This window comes from Emydura macquarii, unplaced genomic scaffold, assembly GCF_026122565.2.
Source record: "Emydura macquarii macquarii isolate MOO-44397 ecotype Brisbane River unplaced genomic scaffold, CSIRO-AGI_Emac_v2 contig_3440, whole genome shotgun sequence".
In the NCBI taxonomy this organism is placed as follows: Eukaryota; Metazoa; Chordata; order Testudines; family Chelidae; genus Emydura; species Emydura macquarii.
The window spans coordinates 4961-29852 of NW_027133577.1; the positions used below are offsets into that span (position 1 = coordinate 4961).

At 48.7% G+C, this 24892-nt stretch overlaps 1 protein-coding gene across 4 annotated transcripts; it reads right to left on the reverse strand.

Annotated features, from left to right (window-relative positions):
• Nucleotides 1–508: 508 nt before the first annotated feature.
• On the reverse strand, nt 509–21907 carry LOC137144271 (stonustoxin subunit alpha-like). 4 transcript variants are annotated; one of them, XM_067534475.1, is made up of 6 exons: nt 21801–21886; nt 17462–17532; nt 12745–12874; nt 6433–8484; nt 3132–3248; nt 509–1221 (listed from the first exon to the last, which is right to left on the reverse strand). In XM_067534475.1, the coding sequence occupies exons 3-6, from the start codon at nt 12839–12841 to the stop codon at nt 692–694; spliced, it is 2796 nt and encodes a 931-aa protein (XP_067390576.1). In that variant the 5' UTR covers nt 12842–12874; nt 17462–17532; nt 21801–21886; the 3' UTR covers nt 509–691. The 4 variants fall into 4 exon arrangements, with proteins under 4 accessions (XP_067390576.1, XP_067390575.1, XP_067390578.1 ...); XM_067534474.1 differs by lacking the exon at nt 17462–17532 and having other exon boundaries at nt 21801–21907; XM_067534478.1 differs by lacking the exon at nt 17462–17532 and having other exon boundaries at nt 1079–1221; nt 3132–3205; nt 21801–21907.
• Nucleotides 21908–24892: the final 2985 nt, after the last annotated feature.

Genomic DNA, 24892 nt, shown 5'->3' on the forward strand with positions numbered 1-24892 from the left:
TCTGGCAGATGTACTGGTGCACTGAGCGTGCTCCAGACAAGGATCCTGCCCAGGGACAGAGAATCTCAGGCCAGGTCTACACCACAAACTCACATCGGTATAACGGCATCTCTCCGGGGCGTGAAAACCCCTGAGCAATGTAGTTACACCGACCTAATCCCTGGTGTAGGCAGCGCTGTGTTGACAGGAGAACTTCTCCCACTGACCCACCTACTGCCTCTCAGAGGTGGATTAACTGCGCTGACGGGAGAAGCTCCCCCATCAGCATAGTAGCATCTTCACTAAAGTGCCACAGCAGCGCAGCTGAACCGGTGCTGCTTGTTAAGTGTAGACAAGCCCTCACTGACTTCACAAGGAGAAGCATTAAATCCTCACCACCTCAGAGGCAAGGCAAAGTCTGTGTCGTTTGCAAGGTACCTGACCCTCCCCTTTTTACCTGTTCACTATGTTATCCTTCCCCCCCCCCCACCCACAGCCCCCAGTTCCCCTCCTTCCCCCCTCTCCCGAGGTACTTTCTTCTTACACACCCTCACCTCCGCCTCCCCCTTCTTCTGCCCCTGTTTACTGATAGAATCCTACAGGACCAAAGAGTGCAAGAACAAGCAGACTGGGCAGTCACTGCAGGACAGTGCGATGGGTTTATCTAGCCTGCTTTCTAAGGTACTGACAGGGCCCTGGGCTACCCTGAGTCTCAGGGATGCAGGCTCAGCTGGAATCCTGTACCCCAGACCCAGAAGAAAGGGAAGATTTTCTCCCCCTTGAAAGAGGCCTGTGGGAAGGTGAAGATCGGGGTCAGATCATCAGCATAATGAAATGCCACCAACCCCCCTTCATAGTCCAGAGAGACCTGGATCCTGCTGGGTTCTCTACTCAAGGACAGGCGGGTGACAGGGGAAGTGCTGGCCCGGTAGTCACTGCCACTGCCCCACTGCAGCACCGCCCAGACCCCTTCCTTGAGGGTAAAGGCAACCTTTCCCTTCCTCTGCACAGACTGTCTAGCTACCCCCACAGCCCAGTTTCCGGCTGGCCCTCCCTCCACCTTCACCTGCCAGGAATGTTTCCCCGAGGTGAACCACTCAGAGCCCAGCACACAGCGCAAATAATTAAATCTCTCAGGACTGTCAGACAATATCTGGCTCTTGTGTCCCCGGCGCACACTTTTTCGATCTTCAGACAGGACGAGCTCAGGATGTGCAGTGTCTGGATCCAGAATCAGATTTCCTGGGGAGAGACAGAATCAGAGCGTTAGACGTGGGTCAATGATAGAGCGAAATGATCGCCTGGGCCAGAGCTGAGTCTCAGAATCTTCTCCCATGTCACTCACCTACTCAGGGACAATACTGCGTAATGCACACGTACACTAGTCGGTGCTGCTCTGTCTATTAGCCAGCTATACACACAGAGCGATCCCATGGCAAGGAGACGTCATTAACTCCGAGGTCAGATTGTCTGGTGATACCTGGAGCCCTCCAAGAAAGTCAAGTTCTTGTGAACGCCAGGAGACAGCGAGTTCACAGCCTTAACTCTGCCCCCTGGCACTGGCACTGGCCCCTGGGAACCAGCTGCATGCACAGCAGCTGCCGTCACTGGGCTGGGTGTAGCTGTACTGAAGGGTGAAGGAATAAGTTGGAGCAGCTTGGAAGAGCTGTGACTGTGATACGAGATGATCTGCGGGACTGTGACACTCTGCAGGGTGTGTGTGTGTGTGTGTGTGTGTGTGTGTGTGTGTGTGTGTGTGTGTGTGTGTGTGTGTGTGTGTGTGTGTGTGTGTGTGTGTGTGTGTGTGTGTGTGTGTGTGTGTGTGTGTGTGTGTGTGTGTGTGTGTGTGTGAGAGAGCGAGAGAAGGAAAGAGGTGTGTTGTATAAGATGCCTACAGGCCACATCCTGTACGATGAGCTAAGGCAAATTAGTGTACGTATGTTTGGGACCTTTAGCCTAGCTAGGCAATGATGAGCTAAAGGATAAAGTCGATATTTGGTTATAACCTTTCCCCTAGATCAGTCAGGAGGCAGTAAGATAGAGGCTACCTCAGTTAATGGCCTCAGTAGACTTAACAGGCTCACCACAAGAGCAGGGTTCGGCCAGAAATAAGAGAGGTGAGAATGGGTGAAGTGTCTGGGAAGGAAGTGGATATAGAATCATAGAATCATAGAGTTGGAAGGGACCTCAGGAGGTATCTAGTCCAACCCCCTGCTCAGAGCAGGACTAACCTCAGCTAAATCATCCCAGCCAGGGCTTTGTCAAGTCATAGCCTCTAAGGATGGAGATTCCACCACCTCCCTAGGTAACCCATTCCAGGGCTTCACCACCCTCCTAGGGAAAAACTTTTTCCTAATGTCCAACCTAGACCTCCCTCACAGCAACTTGATGTCATAATACGCACGAACATGCCAGCCTACAGGATATGAGAACCTAATATTTTGTGTGTGAGGAGGCTAAGTTTGGACATGGAAGGAGGGCATACGGTGCTCAGGTTATAATGCTAAAGGGTTTTCTTTGTCAGCTGCTGCGTCCTAGTCTTGTGTCGTATGTGTAGTATTATCCCAGTCTGAGTGCTATAGTCTCCCCGTAGCTCGTCGCTTTTGAGCAGTTCCTAAGCTGTCACCTCCCACTCAAGAATAGAGGAACCCAGCATACAGGGGCGAGGCTGGTCCTTCATCTCTTACCACCACGTTATCAAGGAAGGATGTGAGTATATTAACCCAAAGCTTTATTGTCTATTATACCACATGTGTCTCTAAAATAATATTATTGGCCTCTGTAGTTCTAATTGATTATCTATTTGATTATCATTCTGTTTTATTTAAAGAAAGACTTCAAGGCTGTATTTTGGTTCTCAGTGTGAGTGTCCTTGTGATACACCCCAAGAGTCCCTGCAAAACTCTGTGTAGCCTGATTCGAGGACAAGAACCTTATTATCTTCTGATCAGATCAATTGGCGAGCCTATGGCCCTATTCCACAAATATTCTTATTGCATTATTGAGAAACTAAAATCAGGCAACAGTGGGGACTTCAGGAGAAGAAATAAACAGGAAGAGGTGAACAGCAGGGGTGCGGAAGGGGGTGGAACCCTGCTTACAGATGAAGAACAAAGGACTGGGCTAATATATCTATGGATGCAGAGAGAGACCTTGGCATCCTTCGTCTGGGCCCACGAGCTGCCAATGGTCTTGATCTTCTGAAAGGAGAGTCTCAGCAGCCTGCCTGGTTGAAGAACACAGTGAGAAGGTGTTTGGGTGAGCAGTTCCTTATTAGACAAGAGGCATCTTGTTAGTTAAGTTTTGGCTCCTGAATGCATGTTAAGATTTTAGTTGCTGTGTAACTCTTTGTCTCCAGTATTTCTGCTGGCTATCATTTGAATCTCTGTTCTGCGGTAAAAAAACGTAGATGTGCTTTCTCTGTAAACAAAGTGCTGTGTGTTAAGTGGAGCTGTGTTCTAAGGTCTGACCAATAGGCTGCTATGTTCTGGTCCCTTGGTAACAGCAGGTTCTGTGCGTGTCCAGAGGATCTGGGGCTGGACATGGCAGGGGGACGCTCGGAGGAACTGGGGATTAGAGTGTGGCTATCTCTAGCCTGCCTGAGGGGCAGCGGAGTCCACAGAGGCTGAGAGGGGAGTGCTCACATTGCCTGAGGCTGGCACTGTCAGGGGGCTGACCCATGGCGGGCATAAACAAGACGTCCCCACGCTGGGGCAGGTGACAGTGAAGTGCCTAACAACCCTGGGCTCCCCTTAGAAGCATCACACACTCCAAAAAATAATAATAATAATTAATAAATAATTTTAGGAAAATGACCGATGGGCAGATTTAGCAACATCCTTCAAGCCTTTTCCAGATTTCTGCCCTAGGTGACTTGACATAGGCTGGGTGGGCTCAGGGTGAAACACCTGCTGCTTCTCCCCCTGAGTATGTCACAGTTTCAGGGTCTCTGATCCTGTCTTCCTCCTCCACGGCTCTTCCAGGGCAGCATCTGAAGGGGTTGGGCTCCCAGCCCTCACCTCTCTCAGGGGGCGACCCACGTCTCACTCCCTTCTGACCGGGGCTTTTCAGGCTGCCCAGCTCCCTGCCTTACACTGGGATGCCGCCAGCAAGCCAGGCTGCCTGAATGGGCCAGTGCCTGCCCTTTGCTTTCTTTCCAAAGGCTACGACCAGTGTATTGCCCACGGGTCCACTTTTCCACACAGCTCCTTCTGAGCAAGCACGGTTCTTCTGAAGGGAAAAGCATTACAGAGAAACATTAAAACAATAAAAGAACTTACACCTGCTAGAAAGCCTCCCTGGACTCCTCCAACTCCAGCCTAGGGCTCTAGTAGGTTTAAGTCCTTCATAAACCCACCTCTCGGTTCTCCCTGTGGTTACAAGTTCTTCCCTTTCTGATCCAGAACCACAGGAATGGCTGGGCAGATCAGCCATGTCTTTATCCTAAGTGGAGGACTCTGCACTTTTCTTTGTTGCCTTTGATCTTGGCCTTCTGTACCCAGTAACCAACAGTCTGCAAACTTGCTGAGGGTGCAAAATCCCCTCTCCTGAGGGCCTTCTGTACCCAGTAACCAACAGAAAAAAACAGCTTCAAAAGGCCTCGTTTTTGCATTGACCAGAGGTGGTAATTTGCATTCACCTCGCCCTAGAGCCTGCCCAGGAAACCCACTTAACACTTATTGTCCCTAAAGTCCATACTTGTCTGGCACACTTTCAATATAGCCTTTTGAGCAGCGGTTCTTACATCTGTCACATCTCCCCACTAGAGAGTTACGTACGATGCTGGCCCACAGTAATACACAGAATTAATACAATAAGGTCTTTCAGTGATATGGCAGAGCCATGGTGTGATCCCCAAGTCTGGGCAAAAACATGTCAGTAAAACATGTCAACCTTTAGAAAATCTGGGGGGATGAAATCTTGGACACCCCTTGGTCAAATGACCTCAAATTTGGATCACTGACTTTAGCCAATACCCCTGGGGGCACACCAAATTTCAAAGCAATCCAAGTAACCATAAAGATTTTAGAGCACTTTGAAGGGTCAAACATTACACAGAAACCAGACTGGAACCTTAACTTGACCAGACCTGGCAGTCCAGTGTATGCACTACTACAATTCAGTTATTAAGTAGCAATACGTTGTTTGATTCTGAAGCCATTCATACCTTATAAATCTGGGATATCTGTTTTCTTCCAAGCATAAATATAGTTTTACCTGCCTCTGTGGATGTGGGGAAAGCAGTGGACATAATATACCTTGACTTTAGCAAAGTTTTTGATACGGTCTCCCACAGTATTCTTATCAGCAAGTTACAGAAGTATGGGTTGGATGAATGGACTGTAAGATGGATAGAGAGCTGGGCAGATCATCGGGCTCAGTGGTTAGTGATTAACAGCTTGATGTCTAGTTGGCAGCCGGTCACAATCGGCGTGCCCAAAGGGATCAGTGCTTGGACCAGTTTTGTTCAACATCTTCATTATTGATCTGGAGAATGGGGTAGATTGCACCCTCAGCAAGCTTGCAGATGTCACTAAGCTGGGGGGAGTGGTAGATATGCTGGAGAGCAGGGATAGGATACAGAGTGACCAAGACAAATTGAAGGATTGGGCCAAAAGAAATCTGATGAGATTCAACAAGGACAAGTGTAAAGACCTGCATTTAGGACAGAAAAATGCCATGCACAGCTACAGACTGGGGACCGAGGGGCACAAAAGCACCTGGGGGGTTACAGTGGATAAGAAGATGGATATGAGTCAGCAGTGTGCCCTGGTTGCCAAGAAGACTTACAGTATATTGGGCTGAATTAGTAGGAGCATTGCCAGTGGATCGAGGCAAGTGATTATTTCCCTCTATTACGCACTGGTCAGGCCACATTTGGAGTATTGTGTTCAGTTTTGTCCCCCCCATTGCAGGAAGGATGTGGACAAATTGGAGAGAGTCTAGTAGAGAGCAACAAAAATGATTAGGAGACTGGAGCACATGAGTTATGAGGAGAGGCTGAGGGAACTAGGCTTTTTTAGTCTGCAAAAGATAAGAATGAGGGGGGATTTGATAGCAGCCTTTAACTACCTGAAAGGGGGTTCCAGGGACAATGGAGCTAGGCTGTTCTCAGTGATGGCAGATGACAGAACAAGGAGCAATGGTCTCAAGTTGTAGTGGGGGAGGTCTAGGTTGGATATTAGGAAAACCTTTTTCCCCAGGAGGGTGGTGAAGCACTGGAATGGGTTACCTAGGGAGGTGGTGGAATCTCCATCGTTAGAGGTTTTTAAGGCGCAGCTGGACAAACCCCTGGCTGGGATGGTTTAGTTGGGGTTGGTCCTGCTTTGAACAAGGGGTTAGATTAGATTACCTCCTGTTGTCCCTTCCAACCCTCATCTTCTACGATTCTATGAATTAACTGCCTCAGAGTCCTGTTTTGGTGGGGATATGCAATTATATTTAAATATTTACCTTTCTTTTCTGTTGAGATCAAAATCTCCTTACTTGGGTCACTCACAGCCCCATCTGCACACACAGCCGAAACCCGGACTCTGTAGGACGTCTGAGGCCTCAGTTCCCCAATGGTACAGAACTCTGTTCTCTTTTCTGTCCTTCGTTCCAGCCATTTGTCTTTCCTCTCCTGACTCGTATCTCCTGCCTCCTCCTTATATTCCACCTTGTACTCCCTTATACTGACTCCATCTCCAGTGACACTGGGACTCTGCCAGGTGAGGGCGATGGCTGATGAATCTACAAAAGCTACACCAGGCTTCCCAGGAGGGCTGGTAGGAAGAGTCTTCACGGTATCACTCACGTCACTGCTCTCGCTGAGCCCTGGTTTGCTCACCGCAGCGTATCGGAACTGGTACTCGGTGTTTGGACATAGCCCGGTTACTGTGAATGTCTCTTGTTCGTTATTTACGTTCACAGCCGTCCAGTTCTCCTGCCCCGCAATTCTGTACTCTGCCCGATAGCCGGATATCGCAGCCCTTCCATAGGCTGCTGGTTTAAACGTGAGCTGCACACGGTCATGTCTGATTCCATCAATCAGGGGAGGAAGAGGCTTTGAGGGAGGCTCGAAGTTGGTGCTGACCAGCTCTCCATCTTCATACAGGTAAATGGAAGTGCCTGGATTGTCCTTGTCTGGAACAGAGGCCACAACGAACCGGGTCTTACCATTAGATTCATTGACTCTGACAAAATTTGAAAGAGACTTCTTAGATTTTCGAGCTTTTTCAAGTATTTCTTTTTCCTCAAACCACATTTTGGATTCTGGTTTATCACTGACAGAAGTGGCTGATGCAGGATCATAAGTTTCCTTTATCAATTGAGTGTGAAGCCATTGTTTTAAATCTGATAAATACGGCTCCTCTTCATGTAACGAGGTGAATGTAAAAGAAACGATGAACTCAAGCCCAGGGTCGAGTCGTATTTTATCAAGTTTACTCTGGGAGGACACCACTTCTACATTGCTTGGGGCACTAAGGAAGTAATTCACATAATTCATCTCTCGCTCCTTTATATCAAGAAATTCATTCAGTCTCAGAGTATTGAACGGTGAGTGATTCTTACATGATAAAATGTCCACCAGGGCCCCTTCCTCTTTTCCACCTCCACGGATGGAGGGTAAGAGTCGTGCAAGCTGTTCCTGGAAAGTCTGTCTGTGTTGCTTACACAGATCTTTGAATTGCTGGATTTTCCTTTCGATTTCAGGGAAGGTTGAGGCAATTGGACTCTTCACCATGTCGTTGCATCGCATGTCTATCTCTGTCAGTTGCTCCAGGGTCGTTTGAATATCCAAGATCAGTGCTATGCTGATCTCACGCACCAGCTGAGCAGCTTTGGAATTTAGTTTCGACAGTGGGTACAGCCAAACTCTCACTGGTACGGCCTTCTCCCCCTTGTCACCCAGCAGCTTTGGGAGTGTGGAATATATTTTCATGGCCTCTTGGTAAGTAGCTGGATTGTTCTCAAGAGCAAAATCACCATAAAACTTACAACTAAGCTTTTCAGCGTGTGCTTTTTCCTGGTCATCCATTTTGAGAGCTCCTTCCCCTTTGATGGAGATCTTTGGTATCTTTTTAATCATACCCTGGAGATTTCCCTGTATCTTTTGTACGTTCTCAGATGAATCGACATCCTGATCAAAGACAAAGAAAGCCTGAGCCCCGTACAGCACAGCCGTGACCACATGGGTGGCCGTCCTTTGGTCAAATACTTCAGGGTAAGAAACATTCTGGCGCCCTAAATGTTTCATGGTCAGCTGCTTAAACTGCGTTGTAGTTGAGTACTGGAGAGAAACACGGGCTTGATGTTTTGATGTCTTGGTGTCACTTAAATATTCTGCGGATCCATTCACTTCCACCAGGCCAGACAGGAAACTGGCCTTCAGCGATGCTGTGACATTGAGGGCAGAGGCCTTGTCTTCAGTGCTGTCAGATGCAATGATCTGAAATTCAGTCTTGGACTGTGGTTTTGAATCTATATGGTTTTGAAGTGTCTCCAGGTCCCATAAAGTGATGCCTAGAATAGTACAGACACACACATGGTAAACGGCAGAGAGGGTAAGAAATCCTTTGTTCTGTAACTGCATGACATGCTGTAGCATTAAAAAAAAACAGTTGAATATTCCTGAACAAACTCTCCGATCCGATAACACGTTTCACTCATCGTGTCTGTGTGTGAAATTAAAAATAGATGAACATTTGTTTAAATGTTTAACATAAACACACAAGCCATGACAGGGATTGCTGTTTGCCAGAAGGTGGGAACTGGTGACAGGATGGAACACTTGATGATTGATTACCTGTCCTGTCAATTCCCTCTGAAGTACCAGGCACTGGCCAGGCTGGAAGACAGGATATTGGGCTAGCTGGACCATTGCTCTGACCCAGTGTGGCCATTCTCATGTTCTTATGACTCTGCAAAGTTATGATTAAAATGACCTTTTTACTGTAGCCTGCTGCACCAAGGGGAGTTTCAGCAGCTGAGAATGCGAGTGTTACGCGTACATGCACTTATCATCCAAGTGGATCCCAAGGCCGCTAACAGATTGTACTGGCTCCTTCTCCAGTACAATATCTATAAACGTAAATTTTAAAAAGCCTTTTACATTAAGAAAGTGAAGGTTACAAAGCCAAACAGTCAAATGTCAGGAAATGTCATAATTCAGGTTTCCACGTAACTGCATTTCAGCCACCTTCTGTTTATGCATCTTTAATTCCATGATCAAAGACTAGCTTTTCCTTCAGTGGCTCTCACTGGAATGGTTATGATTCAATATTTCTTTTTATACTCATTCAATGTGTGGACCCAGGTCTTATTCACTGTGCACCATTCAACCCTGCACTGAACACGGAATTGTTCATTTCCTCCTGGTGCCCATCACTGTAATATCTCAGAGCTTCAGCAACATTCAGACACTTCTCTTCACAACACCTCTGTGAGGCAGAGAGGTATGAGTATCCTTATCTTACTGGTGAGAAACTGAGGCACTGACAGTAAGGACAAAATGTCCACTAACCTGGGTGCCCAACTTGAGAAGCCCTGGCCGGAGGTTTTTTCCAGAGCTGATAGCCGTGTTCTAGCACTTTCTATGTACAAAGCGCAGCTCCCACTGACTTCGGTTGCAGCTGTGAGTGCTCAGCACTTCTGCAAATCTGACCAGCCACAAAAGGGGAGAGACACGTCTTCCAGAGGTTCTGCAGTTATTTGCTGTCAGCAAAGGAATGTAAGGCCAGATTTTTAAAGGTATTTCGATGCATAAAGAGATACAGCGCTGCTGAGTGGGATTTTCAGAAGCCCAGGTGCTTCCTTTTAAAATCTGCCTCTCCGGACTGTGTCCAGCGATAAAGCATAAAAAGGGAAAGAGGTCAGATAGAGTCTGAATGTTGCACTGTTCCTTCCTCCACATTTACTGGGCTTTCTCCACAAGCACTTCCTGACCTGGGCTTCTCTAAGCTCCTGCACATCATCACGCTGTAGTGCCCCGTTGGGAAGCTGTCTGCCCTGACACTCATAACACTAGAGACTCCGGGCCCTTCTTCTCTGTCTCCCACCAGCGCTGACCCCTTCTGTCCTGGCCCGTCCTGTGCCCTGACTCCAGTCGGTCCCTCTTACAATGTCTTCACATAGCTCCTGGTTCCTTTCCTTTCCGCATTCTGGATCATGCCTAGGCTATGCCTACACTATGGACCTTCCAGCGGCAGAGTTATACCACCAGCTGCGCCGCTCTAAGGTCTCCACGTAGCCACTCTGTGCCGGTGGGACAGAGCTCTCCCGCCAGCAGAATTAACCACCCCGAACTAGCAGCGGTAGCTATGTTGGTGGGAGAGTGTCTCTCACCAACATAGGCTCATTCTGTCACCTCCCCCTCCATTCTCAGTACTGCTCTGACCCTGATCTTCGATGGGATCTTGGACAAATCACTGAACCTCTAACAGTCGCTAGGCACAGCTGTAACACTGGGATGGTATTTATAACTTCACAGGCTGTTTAGAGACCATCTTAATAATGTTTCTACAGCGCTAAGTACTGTTAAATGAAATAGCAGGGGTAAGAACGGAACATGGGGTCCTGGCTGTAAGGCCCACACTTAGTTCACCCAGACCAGCTTACCACAGAAGAATGTCATGGACTTGCTGAGGGATATTTCTGTGCTCTATGCACCTTATGGCCTCTGCTGAGTTTCTAATGACTTCATCAACCACATTAAAGCCCAAATCCAAGGCCTGAAAGCGAGAAGGACGCTGCCCAGGGAGCGCAGACCGCAGAAACGAGTTTCAGAGGAAGGTGGCCAATGGTTTATTTAGCTGAACTGTTGGCAGTGTATTTAGATGAGGGCGAGCGGGTAAAAAAGCAGGCATGTAATGGAAAGTCAGCTTCACCCGAACTATGCCACTGGGCCATATTCTGCTCTTGATTACCCCAGTGCGTACTGGAGTCAGTAGAATCATTCCTGATTGGAGCCAATGTAATGGAAAGCAGAGTTTGGCACCACTGTCCCTCATGCCTAGGGCAGAGCCAGCACCCTGCCGGAGGCTCCCATGGTGTGCCGGCAGGTGGGAGAGCTCCTCGGGAGACGGGGGATTGGAGAAGAGTGAGGGAGAAAGCAGCAGCCTGGCATCAGAGTCAAACACAAGTGACTGGGCTCAGTACAGGGGTAACAAAGCGAAATGTACTGGCCTGTGGCATGCAGGGGCTCAGATTAGTGGATCCAATGGTCCTTCTGGCCTTAATATCGATGAATCTGTGAAAAGAGTCAGACTCTTGGTCCCTCCAGTTGCACCACCAAGATATTTGTGATGTCCCAAAATGAGCCGACTCCTCTGCAGAGCAGCTGTTGCGTGGCTGGGGCTGGGGTAACCTCAGGATATACAGTTAAGGTTTCATCCCATGACAGGTTATTACTGTGTTCAAAAGAGAATTTAAAATGTTCCTGGAGGAGAGGTCCATCTATGGCTATGAGCCAGGAGCGTCAAGGATGCAGCCCCATGTCCTGGGTGTCCCTAAACCTCTGACTGCTGGAAGCTGGGATTGGATGACAGGGGATGGATCACTCAATAATTCCCCCTGTTCTGTTCATTCCCTTTGAAGCACCTGACATTGGCCACTCTTGGAAGACAGGATACGGGGCTAGGTGGACCATTGGTCTGACCCAGTATGGCCGTTCTTATGTTCTTTGGTTGCTAAATGCCAGGGAGGGAGGGTTCAGACTCTACTGGCTGGTGGGCGGGGATGTGAGGGGGCAGCCACCCTGAGAACAGATCAGCAGAGAATAAACCTTCCCCGCTGGGCAGCTGGGAGTTTCATTTTATCAGGAACATGAGTTGTTTTAGTTCTACACGACCTAACAGAGGCTCTCAATTCTGGGGACGGCCTGACACGCTTTAGGGAAAAAAGCCCTGACTGGGCACGTTACCCACAGCAATGAATAATGTGCAAAGCTGATTCCTCCCGACAGATCAGGAGCTCAGAAAGCACTGTGCATTGCACTCGAGATGGTGCTGTGCATTTTGGCGCATTTCTGTTAAACTCGCATAGCTTTATACAAAGTCGTTGCCACCTGTAGGTAAATCCCTTTGCCACGACATGCTGTGCACATTTAATTGTAAGCATTGACCACAATCGCAGTTTTGCTTTTGCTCATATTACAACGGATCGTTGGCTCTGTTTGAATCAATGCCTTACTGTTTTTCACATTCACTGAGAGTTTGTGAAGCTGAGCCAGCGAAGGTTGAGCAACCAGCCGGCTAAAAGATCCAAAAATCAACCCTTAAGGACATATTAGAAAAGTGCTGCGATGGTAAACAGGGCCATTCCTTCTAGATAGTTATCAAAGCCATGTTAAGTGGACTAAATTCTTTGTATATGTGTGCCTGTGTTGTTGGGTTGAGAATGTTCTGTTCCCTATTCCTTGGGTAAAATCCTCAGGTTGGAGCTCCTCCAGCGACCGTGGTCACACAGTTGTATGTTGATTTTTTTTTCAGTATATGTATCTGTGTGGCGGGGTGGGGTGGGAACTACTATAGATTCAAGTAAGAGATGCACAATCAAATGACTTTGAGAACCACTGACCTGTAATGCATGGCAGCAGCTCACCAGACCAATGCGCGTACATCCTGCCCCATCCCATTACTTCAGACCCTGAGCCTGGGGAATGTGCAGGGCCAGTTCCAGGGCCACTCAAGCCACAACTGGCTCATTCTCAGGTATGAAGTGGTTCAGACTGTGACCCTTTCCTCCCTTCACTCCAGAGTTCAGGGGCTACAGCTGGGGAATTACCTGGGATAAGGTCATCTCTGCGGCAGTCGTATAGCATCCCCAGCTGGAAAGGATGGCCCAGAGCCGGCATCACAATTGTGTCATCTGACTTGGCCATGGTTTAAAGTCCAAACACTTTCCTGTGTCTCACCTGCAAGAAAATAACTCGTGTTAAACTGGAGTCCTTCAGGCGACAGATTAAAATGCTTCTCCTCGGCTGCAGATGTCATAACCCTGCACCCAGGATACTATGGTTCATTACACGGGAAGTGTGAGTATGTGAGCATGGTTCTGTGTCACTTCCTGACACACACGCAGGTGCAACACCCGAGTGCTCGGAAACCGATTCCCAACGGTAACTTGTCCATGTAGAAGGCTGGCAAAAGGGCTAGTTTCACTCTTCTGTGCATCATTTTTGTTGTTACTGACATGACCGTGGGACTTCAATGATCTCACTGTCTAATGTAAACACAGGATACTGGACAACAGTACAGGGAAGCGTGGGTGTGGAAAGACAATTGGTGAGCTCAGCCTGGGAGGGATTGCTGGAAGAAGTGGATTTAAAGGAGAAATCTGAAGGGGCAGAGAAGGAGATGTTTGGACAGGATAAGGCAGACTGGGATAGGAGACTATGGCCTGATTCTCCACTGCTTTACACCTGGTGTCATCATTTATACACATGCAAAGTGAGTATGAAATGCTGCCACTCTGATCTGGTAGCATTTTAAATCCACTTTTCCACAGGAGTCAAAAATGACACTAGTACAAGGCAGGGGAGAATCAGGATCCGAGTCTTTAGGAAGCAATAATAAGAGAGGAGTGGGAGAAAATGTGAGGAGAGATGTAGGCAGAGAAGAGAACAAGTCGGGCCCTGAAGGAGAAGACAAGGTACCTGTGTCACTGTAGCTCTGCACGGTGTGGAGACACCAGAGCAGAGCTGAGAGTGGATATAAAATACTGCCAAATCAGAACGGTCGTGTTTTACACCCACCTTGTACTGTTGTCAATGACCACACAAGGGCAACAGTGAATTGGACCCTGAGCTTTTTAAATCACTAATGACAATTTGTCATATTCTTAATACATTTAATTCTGTGCCCAGGGCATTTCACACAATGCATCCTGCAGTACTGCCTACAGTGCAGCAAATTGTCACTGCATTTAGTAGGAGTGCAGCACAGGTGAAGCTGTGATGGCATTAGTTTTTCACCAGGAAAAACATTTCCAGACCATGTAAAATTTTGAGTTTTTGAAATGTGGTCAGTCCTGAATAAGGACCAAATGCCAAAATCTGGAAATTTTTAATACGACTAAAAGTCTGATATAATTTGTTTTGGAAAGAAGTATGGGTGGGATGAATGGACTATAAGATGGATAGAGAACTGGCTAGATGATCAGGCTCAGCGGGTAGTAATCAACGGCTTGATGTCTAGATGGCAGCCGGTCACAAGCGGAGTGCCCCAGGGGTCGGTCCTGGGGCTGGTTTTGTTCAACATCTTCATTAATGATCTGGAGGATGGGGTAGATTGAACCCTCAGCAAGTTTGCAGATGACACTAAGCTGGGGGGTGTGGTAGATACGCTGGAGGGTAGGGATAGGATACAGAGTGACCTAAACAAATTGGAGGATTGGGCCAAAAGAAATCTGATGAGGTTCAACAAGGACAAGTGCAGAGTCCTGCACTTAGGACAGAAGAATCCCATGCACAGCTGCAGACTGGGGACCAACGAGCTAGGCAGCAGTTCTGCAGAAAAGGACCTGGGGGTTACAGTGGATAAAAAGTTGGATATGAGTCAGCAGTGTGTCCTGGTTGTCAAGAAGGCTAATGGCATATTGGGCTGCATTAGTAGGAGCATTGTCAGCAGATCGAGGGAAGAGATTATTCCCCTCTATTCGGCATTGGTGAGGCCGCATTTGGAGTATTGTGTCCAGTTTTGGGCTCCCCACTACAACAAGGATGTGGAGAAGTTGGAGAGAGTCCAGCGGAGGGCAACAAAAATGATTAGGGGGCTGGAGCACAAGACTTATGAGGAGACGCTGAGGGAACTGGGCTTGTGTAGTCTGCAGAAGAGAAGAATGAGGGGGGATTTGATAGAAGCCTTTAACTACCTGAAAGGGGGTTCCAGGGAGGATGGGGTTAGGCTGTTCTCAGTGGTGCAGATGACAGAACAAGGAGCAATGGTCTCAAGTTGCAGGGCAGGAGGTCTAGGTTGGACATTAGGAAAAAGTTTTTCTCTGGGAGGGTGGTGAAGCACTGGAATGGGTTATCTGGGGAGGTGGTGGAATCTCCATCTTTAGAGGTTTTTTAGCTACTGTAAGGTCCTGGGCGAATCAAAGACAAAAAGTACCAGGGAGCCAAAGAGTACTAGCAACCACACATTTATTCACAGAACTCTAATGACTAGAAAGCAAGTGTGGCGGGACCCACAACGGATAGTGGTCATCCTCTTCAGGTATTACCTGCCTTCTCAGGAGCCCCCCCAGCGTCCTGGGTGGCGAGAATCAATTCCACGGATGATCCGTTCCTGTCTGTGATGGCTCGGCTCTGTCTAGGTGTTTTGCCCTTTTATAGACCTTGTCACCTGCTAGAACTTTCTGTCACCTTGTCATGTTTTTCCACTGCCATTGAGGTGGAAGGGGGCTTCCTGCCATTGAAGTGGCAGGGGAAACTAATACAGGCCCAGTGCCCAGAGTTGATAAACAGGCTGTCAAGATCTGGCCTCCGCTGGTTCTTGACTTCGTCTACTAGACAACCTAGGTGGCTGCAGTTATGCCCTCGGCTCTGGGGCCCACAGCTGTGGCTTGACAAAGCCCTGGCTGGGATGATTTAGCTGAGGTTAGTCCTGCTTTGAGCAGGGGGTTGGACTAAATACCTCCTGTGGTCCCTTCCAGCTCTAATATTCTATGATACTATGATACTTAAATGTTCCAGCTGCCCGGGCTGCTGTTTGGGTGTTCCTGAAACACAAGGTATACTCTAGAAACCCACGGCAGGCCAGCAGGAGAACTTTCCACTGAATTCACACGTTCCTGTGGAAGGTGTGGATCTGTAGAAAGAGCATTTTCTTTTGGATAACCATTCCGTCGGAAACGTCTGGGTCAGTCGTAGTTACTATGGTTTTAAACCAGTGCAGAACAGGAGAAGTGTTTTAACGCTGTGCCAGCTAGCCCTGCTCCTAGTTACTCCTAGAGCTGCTCAGGAATCGTCTCTCTGAATTCTTTTCTGGGCAGTGTCAAGGGGTGGTTCACTCACTGCTCAGCTGCACTTCCTTGCGGCTCATCTGGGTAATTAGCTCTGTCACCTGCTCCGACACCCCTTCCTGCGCTTACTCAATCCATTGTTCCCCTCAGTTACTGCGTGGCCTCGTGTGCGCTGGGAGCGGCAGTGCTTTCCTCTTCACGGCTTAGCCCTCCAGCCACGTCACATTGAAGTTTCCCCCCCCTCCGCTATCACAAATACTTTAAGGAAAACTGTCCCAGGCGGTCTGCTCCCCACTGCCTGGTCTGGGACACTCCCCCCATGGCTGGTAGGAGAACCCGGGCCCACCCTCTACACCCAGTTCCTGTCCAGACACACTCAGCCCAGCAGCTCTGGGCTTTTACTCTCCCAGCCCTTGCTGCTCCTTCCCTGGATGGCTTCATATTCTGTCCTTGCAGCTTCCTGCTCTTCCCCGTATCAGGGAGAACAACTGTTGGTCTCCTCATCCTCTCCCAGCCGGCCAACTTCCTCGCTTTATACATCCTGCCCAGCTCCTCTCCCAACTGGACTTCAGCTGCCTTTAGGCCCTCCCACGCCCTGGGTTTCGTCCAGGTGCAACCTAAATTTAATTGGTCTAATTCTACCCTTCAAGTCTGGGGTGGGGTGGACGCCCCAGCACACAGAGAGAATGTGGTTTCTGCAAATTGAAACGTTCTCTGAGAAAAGTTGTTTTTGCTGAATTTTAATTATTTTCCATCAGGAAAATGAATCAAAAACATTTATTTTATGGATTTGCTTGTCCTGAATTGAAACATTTCAGGATGTTGGACTGAATCAAAGCATCTTGTTTCACATCAGTCTGACATTCGTCTGTATCCATCTGAGCTACTCCAGAGCCTCAGCGGAGTGGGGTTTTTTTGGTGCCTCATTGCCCCATTCTCCCCTGAAAGCTGAATCCTGGGCTGGACTACATCTCCCATGATACGCTGTGATCGACTCTCTGGATGAATAGCCAAGGTACCCCAAAGGAAATGTAATCTACTGGGAAGCCCAGCCCACAGCGGAAAATAGGGGCATGAGGCACCCAAAGTACAGCTTGTGTGAGATACCACAGCAGGGAGGGTGGACCCAGCTCAGTGCTGAGCTGAGATGAAACAAAATGGTTCAATTTGGTTCAACAAACTGAAAAGAAACCTTTTGATCTGGGAATGTTCTAAGTCAAAATCTTTTGGAACTTTAGATTCTGTGAAAACTTTTGGTATTTTGACTTTGTCCTGATTCAAGGTGAACATTAAAAGTGAAAACATGGGAATTTGCATCTGTTGTTCTGGCAGGGTCAGGTGCCGTTTGGAGTTTGTGTGTCCTGGTCTGTGGGGAGTTTGCGTCTGATGATGACCTTGGAGAGGTTGGGGGTTGTTTGAAGGCCAGAACAGGGGATTCAGGAAAGATTTTTTTCCAGAATATGGCTGAAACCCGAGCATGACGACACTCGAATGAACTGACACAGGAAAATGATAAAAGACTAAAACACCACATCACCTGTGGGTGAGCAGTTTTCACAAAACAATCACTCTGTATCCGGCCCCTCAGTCTTGATTCTCCAAGGAAATCTGCACAACACATACAAAGAGAAGGCGGGGTGCTTAAACCCATAACTGTGCTAGACCAGAGACACTGGATTTATGACTTATTATTACAATACTCCATCATCCACTAAGCAATTCCTCCCCCCGTTGCCTCTTCTTCTCTACACTTATCCCCCATGACTGAAGAGGTGTTAACAGGCCACTTCCACTTGAATGGTCCCTGGAAATATTTGAGACAATGCGAGTGAGGAAATATCTTTTATTGGACCAACTTCTCTTGGTGACTGAGAGCTCGGAGTTAGCGCGAGAACTTGTCTCGCTCACCAGCAGAAGTTGGTCCAATAAAAGACATTCCCGCCCTCACTTCGTCTGCTCAACAGCTGGGAGCAGGAAGGAGCAGGAGTGTGGGGACAGCATCCCATTCCCTACCCCTTCTGGGTCTTGTGTTTGGTGGGTGGGGAGCGCTCTGCATGCACCCGGCACCATAGGCAGCTCAGAGAGCTGTGAACTGGCCCATTCATCTCAGTGGGATATTCTCAGATGAACGAGCACATCCTGTGGAGACGAATACAGCCTGAAACAATAGCTGCGGGTCGGGTGAACTGCTCCTTCATCTCTAAGAATGTCCTCATCCTCCTCCTCTGTCTCGGTGCCTGTCTCGTGCCCTGAACATGTCTGTTCTCTCCTCCTCACCCCCGTCACAGTGCTGTGCGCCTGCAGGACGCACTGAGCCTGCCCGTTCCCCGTGCCCAGCACAGACCTGGTCCATCATGCCCCGTGCTGCGCGGGGGTCAGCAGACCTAGGCCAGCAGAGAACTGACTTGTGCCTTTCACTGGCCTCTCTGTGTCACTTTCACTGTGGCAATTAGTCCCTCCCATACCAACCCGTCCCTGGGTTAGCCAACACGTGTATGCTAGGTTAGTATATACCACGTTATACGAACGCCTGGCAGTTATGAGAGCTCAACTGGCCTATGTTTTCCCCCCGAGGTCTGTTCACTCGTGCTTAGCTCCATCCCACAACACCCAGCAAGAGCACACCTCAGCCCTGGGCATGAGCAGATAGAAAACTTGTCAAAACCAAAGTACGTTCATTCTATGTCTTAGTACAAACTAGGGCGGTACCTTGACAGACCAGGCCATGGCATGCTAGTGCTCAACACAAAGATAAGGAAGGTAAAGGTGTAGAACCACAAGTCAAGGAACTGGCACGAATACAAAGCTTGAATTTTAGTGACGTATAAAGAGTTTGGTGACTCGTAAACTCATCCTATAAATGTCCTAGCTGAAATGACAGGTGTTGAGAAAGTGAATAAAGAAGTGTTATTTACTGCTTCACATAACACAAGAAGCTGGGGTCACTCAATGAAATTAATGGGCAGCAGATTTAAAACAAACAAACAGAACTACTTCTTTACACAATGCACACTCAACCTGTGGAACTTGTTGCCAGGGGATGTTGTGAAGGCCAAAAGTGGAACTGGGTTCAAAAAAAGAGTTTCGATATGTTCCTGGAGGATAGGTCCGTCAACGGCTGTAAGCTAAGATGGTCAGGGATGCAACCACAAGTTTTCCGTGTCCCTGAGCCTCGGACTGCACAACGCTGGGAGTGGGTGATGGATGGATCACTTGAGAATTGCCCTGTTCCGTTCATTCCCTCTGAAGCACCTGGACTGGCCACTGTCAGAAGACAGGACACCGGGCTACAGGGACCATTACTCTGATCCTCTGTGGCTCTTCTCATGCTCTTATGTGTGACTTTGGGAGCACACCTTTTGTATAAGATGGATATAACAACAAAGCACAAGATGGCTTCCTGGAAACCGGTATCGTATTAAACCTTTTTTCCTGTACTGTGCTATTATTGACCTTTACCAATAAACCTGACTGATATTGGTTACTTGGTATCTTACATCTATTTCAGAAAGAACTGAAGTTCAGTCCAGCAATTGACTGTAGAATTTATCAAGCCTGCACCATGCACGGGACTTCAAATTGCCTACACAGCACTGCCCATCAGACTGCCCCTGGGTAGATGACAAGGGTGCACTTGTAGGGTGCTGAGCTTCCCCAAAAGTACACACACCATTCCCACTTCCAAAAGGAAATGCCTTGGCCCCAGCTAGCAAAGGCCCATTGTGCACAGCATGCAACTCTCCTAAGGAATGGTTTTGAACTCAAGGCCCTGTGATTCCAAACTCAGCAGGTCTTACCCTGAGCTCCCTGGCTCCATTTACAGTGCTCATAAAGGAGGCCCTGGATCAAGCAACCCCACATTCACACCCCGAGTCCACCCTGGGCTCGATGAGCCAGTGTCGTTTTCAGAACAACCTGAACGTGCGTGTAGATTGTAGAGCATTTGGAAATGTCTGTTCTTAATGACAAAGATCTGCTTCTGGGGCAAACGTCTGAAGAGAAGCTGCTTTGCAGCCATCACCCAAAGCAGACAGAGAACAGGAAGGACAGACGTGCTCTGGAATACGCTGAGAGCCAGACTGGAATGTAGAATTGATGGGTGAAACACATGGTTAGACGGCTGTAGCACGTTCCCCTGAATTGCTCTATGGCTCTGCTCACAGGCACTCCTTTACGTCAGGTATGCCTGCCTCCAGCACACGTTCAAATCCCTCCCCAGCTCATCCCCCAGGCTCCAGCCACCTCCGAGAGCTACATTTGGATACTGGTTCTCCCAAAGGGAAGTGAGGATTGGGCACCAGGTGAGTTGAAACCTGACTGCAGGCCATCAGTTTAGGATGCGTTCGTGCAAAGTGACCTGATAACTGGGGGGCAAGTTTCAAATCTTCGGGGGTGACGAGCCAGAGGGGAAAAGTTCCCGTGTCGAGTAGTTAGGAACTTGGGGTAGGTGGATTCGGGGACGCATGGGACTGGAAGGGCTGTTGGGGTCGCCCTGCAGGGATAACGCGGCTGCTGGAAGTCAGGGTCAGCCCTTTATGCCTGTGGGCTGGCTACTGGTGCCAGGGCTCCGAGCCACAGCAGCAGTATTAAAGCACCCAAGACCCCTGGGCAGGCGGCGACAGACCCCTCACTGGTCTGGGGGATCCCCAGAATGTCACCCCGCGGTATCGGAATGCTTCTCAGCCAGCCTCTTGCTGTGCCTTGTCGCTATTCCCTGGGTAACCTCATAAAAAATAATCCGTTCTTTGCCAGCCTGTCAGCTAGTGCAGGGGTAGTTGTACACTCAGGGCTGCCTTAACTTGTGCCCTTCTGCTGTGGTTCCTATGGGCCATTGCAGAGACGTAAGAATGCCCCGTTCATGTCTCCTCCAAGTCCAGACCCCCAGTACTTGAGGTCACCCCTTCTCAACTTCTCTCACACGCCCAGACGGTGAGTAACAATGTCCATCCCTTAACTGCTGTATCCAAATCTCTCCAGCTTCCCTGCTTTCACCTCATTCCCCCTCCAGTCTAGCACAAATGCTGCTGCTGAAGTCACCCCCCTTTCCTTGCTCTCCAAGCGCATTCTCTGCTCCTCGAGTCCCTTCACTGGCTTCTGGTCTCTTACCACAGCAAATTCAAGCTCTGTGGGCCTGAGCCCCATTGCCCTGCTGTCACTGACACCAATGTGCAAAGTGGATGTCAGGCACTGCCCAGCAGGAATGGAAGTGCTTCACACACCAATGTGCACTGCTGTAATTCACTTCACAAAGAGCCCGACCAGGAAATCAGATCCACTGGGCTAGAGTGAAACCAGCCGGTTCTATGGGTCGTCTCCCTGTCAGCGGCTGCCTTGGTTTCATCTCTCTCTGCGTGGCTGTCTTCCTGCATTCTCTCACTGCCCATCCTACCTTTCAACCCTTCTTCAGACAGCTCCTCCTGGATACCACCCCCAGACCATGTACAAATCCCGCTGCTTCTGCCTCCACAATGTCTGCAAGATCCAACCTTTCCTCTCCAGCCTGACGGCTAAACTCGGTCTGTAATCTGTCTGAGGTGGGGACCACATTTTCTTATGTGTATCCCAAGATTTTCAAGTGATCAGTGACTGTGGGTGCTGCAGGTTTTCAGGTGCCCAACTGGCGACCCTTAGAGGGGCCTGATCTCCAGGGGATGAGCGCTCAGTACCTTCTGAGAATTGAGTTGGAGACCCCCAAACCCATTAGTCACTTTTGAAAATCTTGCCCGTAGTGTAAAGTGCCCAGAATTACTGGGCTGTGAAAAGCCCAATTGCTATTAACAACAAACCACGGATGAGCATTGTCAAAGCATTTGCTGCTATTACAAGCCCTTCTTTCAAATGTTGCACCCAAGTTACAAACACAGCCAGCACTGTACCTTTCAGCTCGGAGAACCAACGTGTATTCTTCCTTCAGAGTCTGCGGCTCCCTGTAGCTTCTACGCTGCGCACCAGACCGCTGGGGGTTCTCACAGAAAAACTGAACTTTTACATGGTGTCGTCTCTTTATAATTCAGTTTTAGATCCTATCTTTCACAATTTCTATGCAGAGTCAAGCCCAGGGCATTCAGGGCTTGGTCAGAGAGCTCCCTTGGTTTCCCAGAATTGGTTGGTTTCTCCAGTATTGTTGGTTTCCCAGAATTGCCAGTTTCCCCGGAATTGGTTTCTTAGATAAGCAGTTCTCAAAAAATAACACATGAGACAATCTAGCAAGGGCAGCTCTGCTCATGGTTCTTCAGTGCCTGGGCACGTGAGAGAAGGGGTGACCTGAAGTACTAGGGGCCTGGGCTTAGAGGAGACGTAGCCGGGACATTCTTACATCTCTGCAATGGCCCATAGGAACAACTAAAGCAGGGCACAAGTTAAGGCTGCCCCGAGTGTACGAGCCACCTCTCTGCACCAGCCGCAGGCCAGTGCTGGGATGAATCTGGCCCAGGGCTGTAGCTGACAGGCTGGCAAAGAACGGATTACTTTTTATTGAGGTTACACAGGGGTTAGTGACCCATCTGTAGTAGAACGTGAGAGCATGAGGCCTGAAGCCTAGCCATTCCTGCTCCCTGCCCAGCAAAGCTTACCAGCAGGTGACAACCCGCAGTAAGGGTAACCTATAACTGGATGGACGGTGCCGTGTAGTAACTAATCACAAGACATTCAGATATAGAGGCCTCATCTGTAATGTCACTACTCCACATTTCTGTTTTACTTCTGATATACATAGCACTGAAAGACACGCTGTAATAATGCCTGGCCCCGTATTTCAAAAACACTCAAGCCTACTACTACTGATAATCCAGATGGCAACTGTAATTGCCCTAACAGAAGTGTGTTGCTATCTCTGGTACCAAAGCGAAAGGGCCAAACTATAACACCAGATTAAAACAGGAAATATAATATGTATATCCATATACCAAGAGTGCTGCTTGAGGGGAGCTGTGTTGTGTGCTAGAGGGGTGCGTATCTGAGAGACCATTTGTTGGACTGGCTGGTGCACGTTACAGGGACTGTTTGACAGTGGACTGTGTGTGTGAATTGGGAGTGCTTTGTTCCAGGTGGGCCCTGAGTGGTGGGTTAGAGAGGGAGACTTTGAGCCAGAGCAATTGCTTGGAGCCAGCAGCCTTATCAGAAGCAGCCAGTTGCGAACCACATGAGCTGTGAACAGAGGCGAGGCGAACAGAGGGAGTTTGCCTGGAAGCTTGCCCGGGGGGAGAATCCACAGCAGGTTTTTGCCTTTCAGACTTAGCTGAGCAGCAAATACAGCATCTGAAGAGGCTCCCAGAGGAAAGATATGGAAAGTGAGCGATCTGCTGTTGTCACCTGCACTGGATGTGCTACATTTGTCTTTCTCCCACAGGACAGATCCGACTTCATCTGTACGAAGTGCAGGCTGGTTTCTGTTAGAAATAATCAAACAGGTTGTCTCGGGGGCGGATTGAGGAGACAGAACCCTTTATTGCCTGCCCGTTCCACCTCGACGCCGGGAATAAGCAACGGGGGGGTTACTTTACAATCATTTTATCCATACCAGTATGTAAATGTATACATTGCCAGCAACGACCCATAGACCCTTATTTGGTTACATTGACACCTATAAAATGAACATTAACAACTACATAATGAATATAATTATACCCACCCCTGTTTGTTGTTTACAGGATTACCATATAGAGGGCAGGCATACCACCCTAAAACCCATAAATTTTACACTAACATTCTTTGAAGTAAAGGCATGCCGGGGGAGAAAGGAAGATAAAGCTTTCTTCCCACCAGAAGACCTTGCCCAGGAGTGCCGATAAACTTATCCCCTTCGCAGATGGCCAGCAAGGGAGGAGAAGAAGAGAGATAACAGACGCTAACTAAAATTCACAGAAACAGAGTTTGCCCTTGCCTTGATCCTGTTCCCTGTAATTTAGGCCTGGCCACTTCTCCAGCTTTTAACTCTATACTCTCCTACAGTTTCCATACTGGAAGAGGTTAAAGGACTAGAGACCCAAGTCTCAACCCTGCATTGCATTAAAGAAAAAGAAGTCTTTCTTGATCGAAGACGTGATTTGTTACTGCAGGCACAGCATGAGGAAGAATCAGAGAAGACAGTGCAGGGGAGAATGAAGAATGGGGAAGAAAACTGGCAGCATGTGACCTCCCGAAGAAAGAGAACCTATCTGCCCACCATGCAAATAGAGGTAAGGAATCGTTTTCAGGCTCTCTGCACACGTACTACAGCGGAGAACGATTTGGAAGACTCATCTGAGGGAATGGATCAGAAGGAGACCCTGTTGATCAGAAGGCAAGAGATGCATTGTCCTAGGGATGGGGGTTCCATGACCTCCACTCCCAAGAGGAAGAGAAGGGTGGTGGGGTCGGGGACTCCCTCCTAAGGGAGACAGAGTCATCCATCTTCCAAGAACGAACTTGAGCAGATCACTGCAGACTATGTGGCTCTGGGAAAAAGGATAAAGGAGTTTGAAGCACAAGTGCTGATCTCGTCCATCCTCCCTCTTGAAAGAAAAGGCCCAGGTAGGGACCATCGCGTTGCAGACATGTACGCGTGGTTACGCAGGTGGTATTGCAGAGAGGGCTCTGGATTCTTCGACCATGGGATGTTGTTCCAGGAAGAAGGATTGCTAAGAAGAGACGGGATTCACCTAATGAAGAGAGGGAAGAGCATCTTAGCAGCCAGGCTGGATAACCTAGTGAGGAGGGCTTTAAACTAGGTTTGTAGGGGTTGGGGACCTAAGCCCGGAGGTAAGCGGGGAAGTGGGACACAAGGAGGAAGCAGAAGGAGGAGGGTGCAACAGGGGAGGCCTCCTGAATTGCACTGAGAAAGTCGGGCAATCGGCTAGTTATCTTAAGTGCCTATACACAAACGCAAGAAGCCTGGGAAACAAGCAGGAGGAATTGGAAGTTCTGGCACAGTCAAGAAACTATGACATGATTGTCATAACTGAGACTTAGTGGGGAAAATCAAATGACT

Excerpts from the sequence above, each read along its gene's own strand:
- LOC137144271 (XM_067534474.1), bottom strand. The coding sequence starts at position 12,841 with ATGGCCAAGTCAGATGACACAATTGTGATGCCGGCTCTGGGCCATCCT. Across the intron at positions 8,485-12,744 it reads CAGAGATGACCTTATCCCAG|GCATCACTTTATGGGACCTG; the intron begins GTAATTCCCCAG and ends GTACTATTCTAG. Across the intron at positions 1,222-3,131 it reads CCCAGACGAAGGATGCCAAG|GAAATCTGATTCTGGATCCA; the intron begins GTCTCTCTCTGC and ends GTCTCTCCCCAG.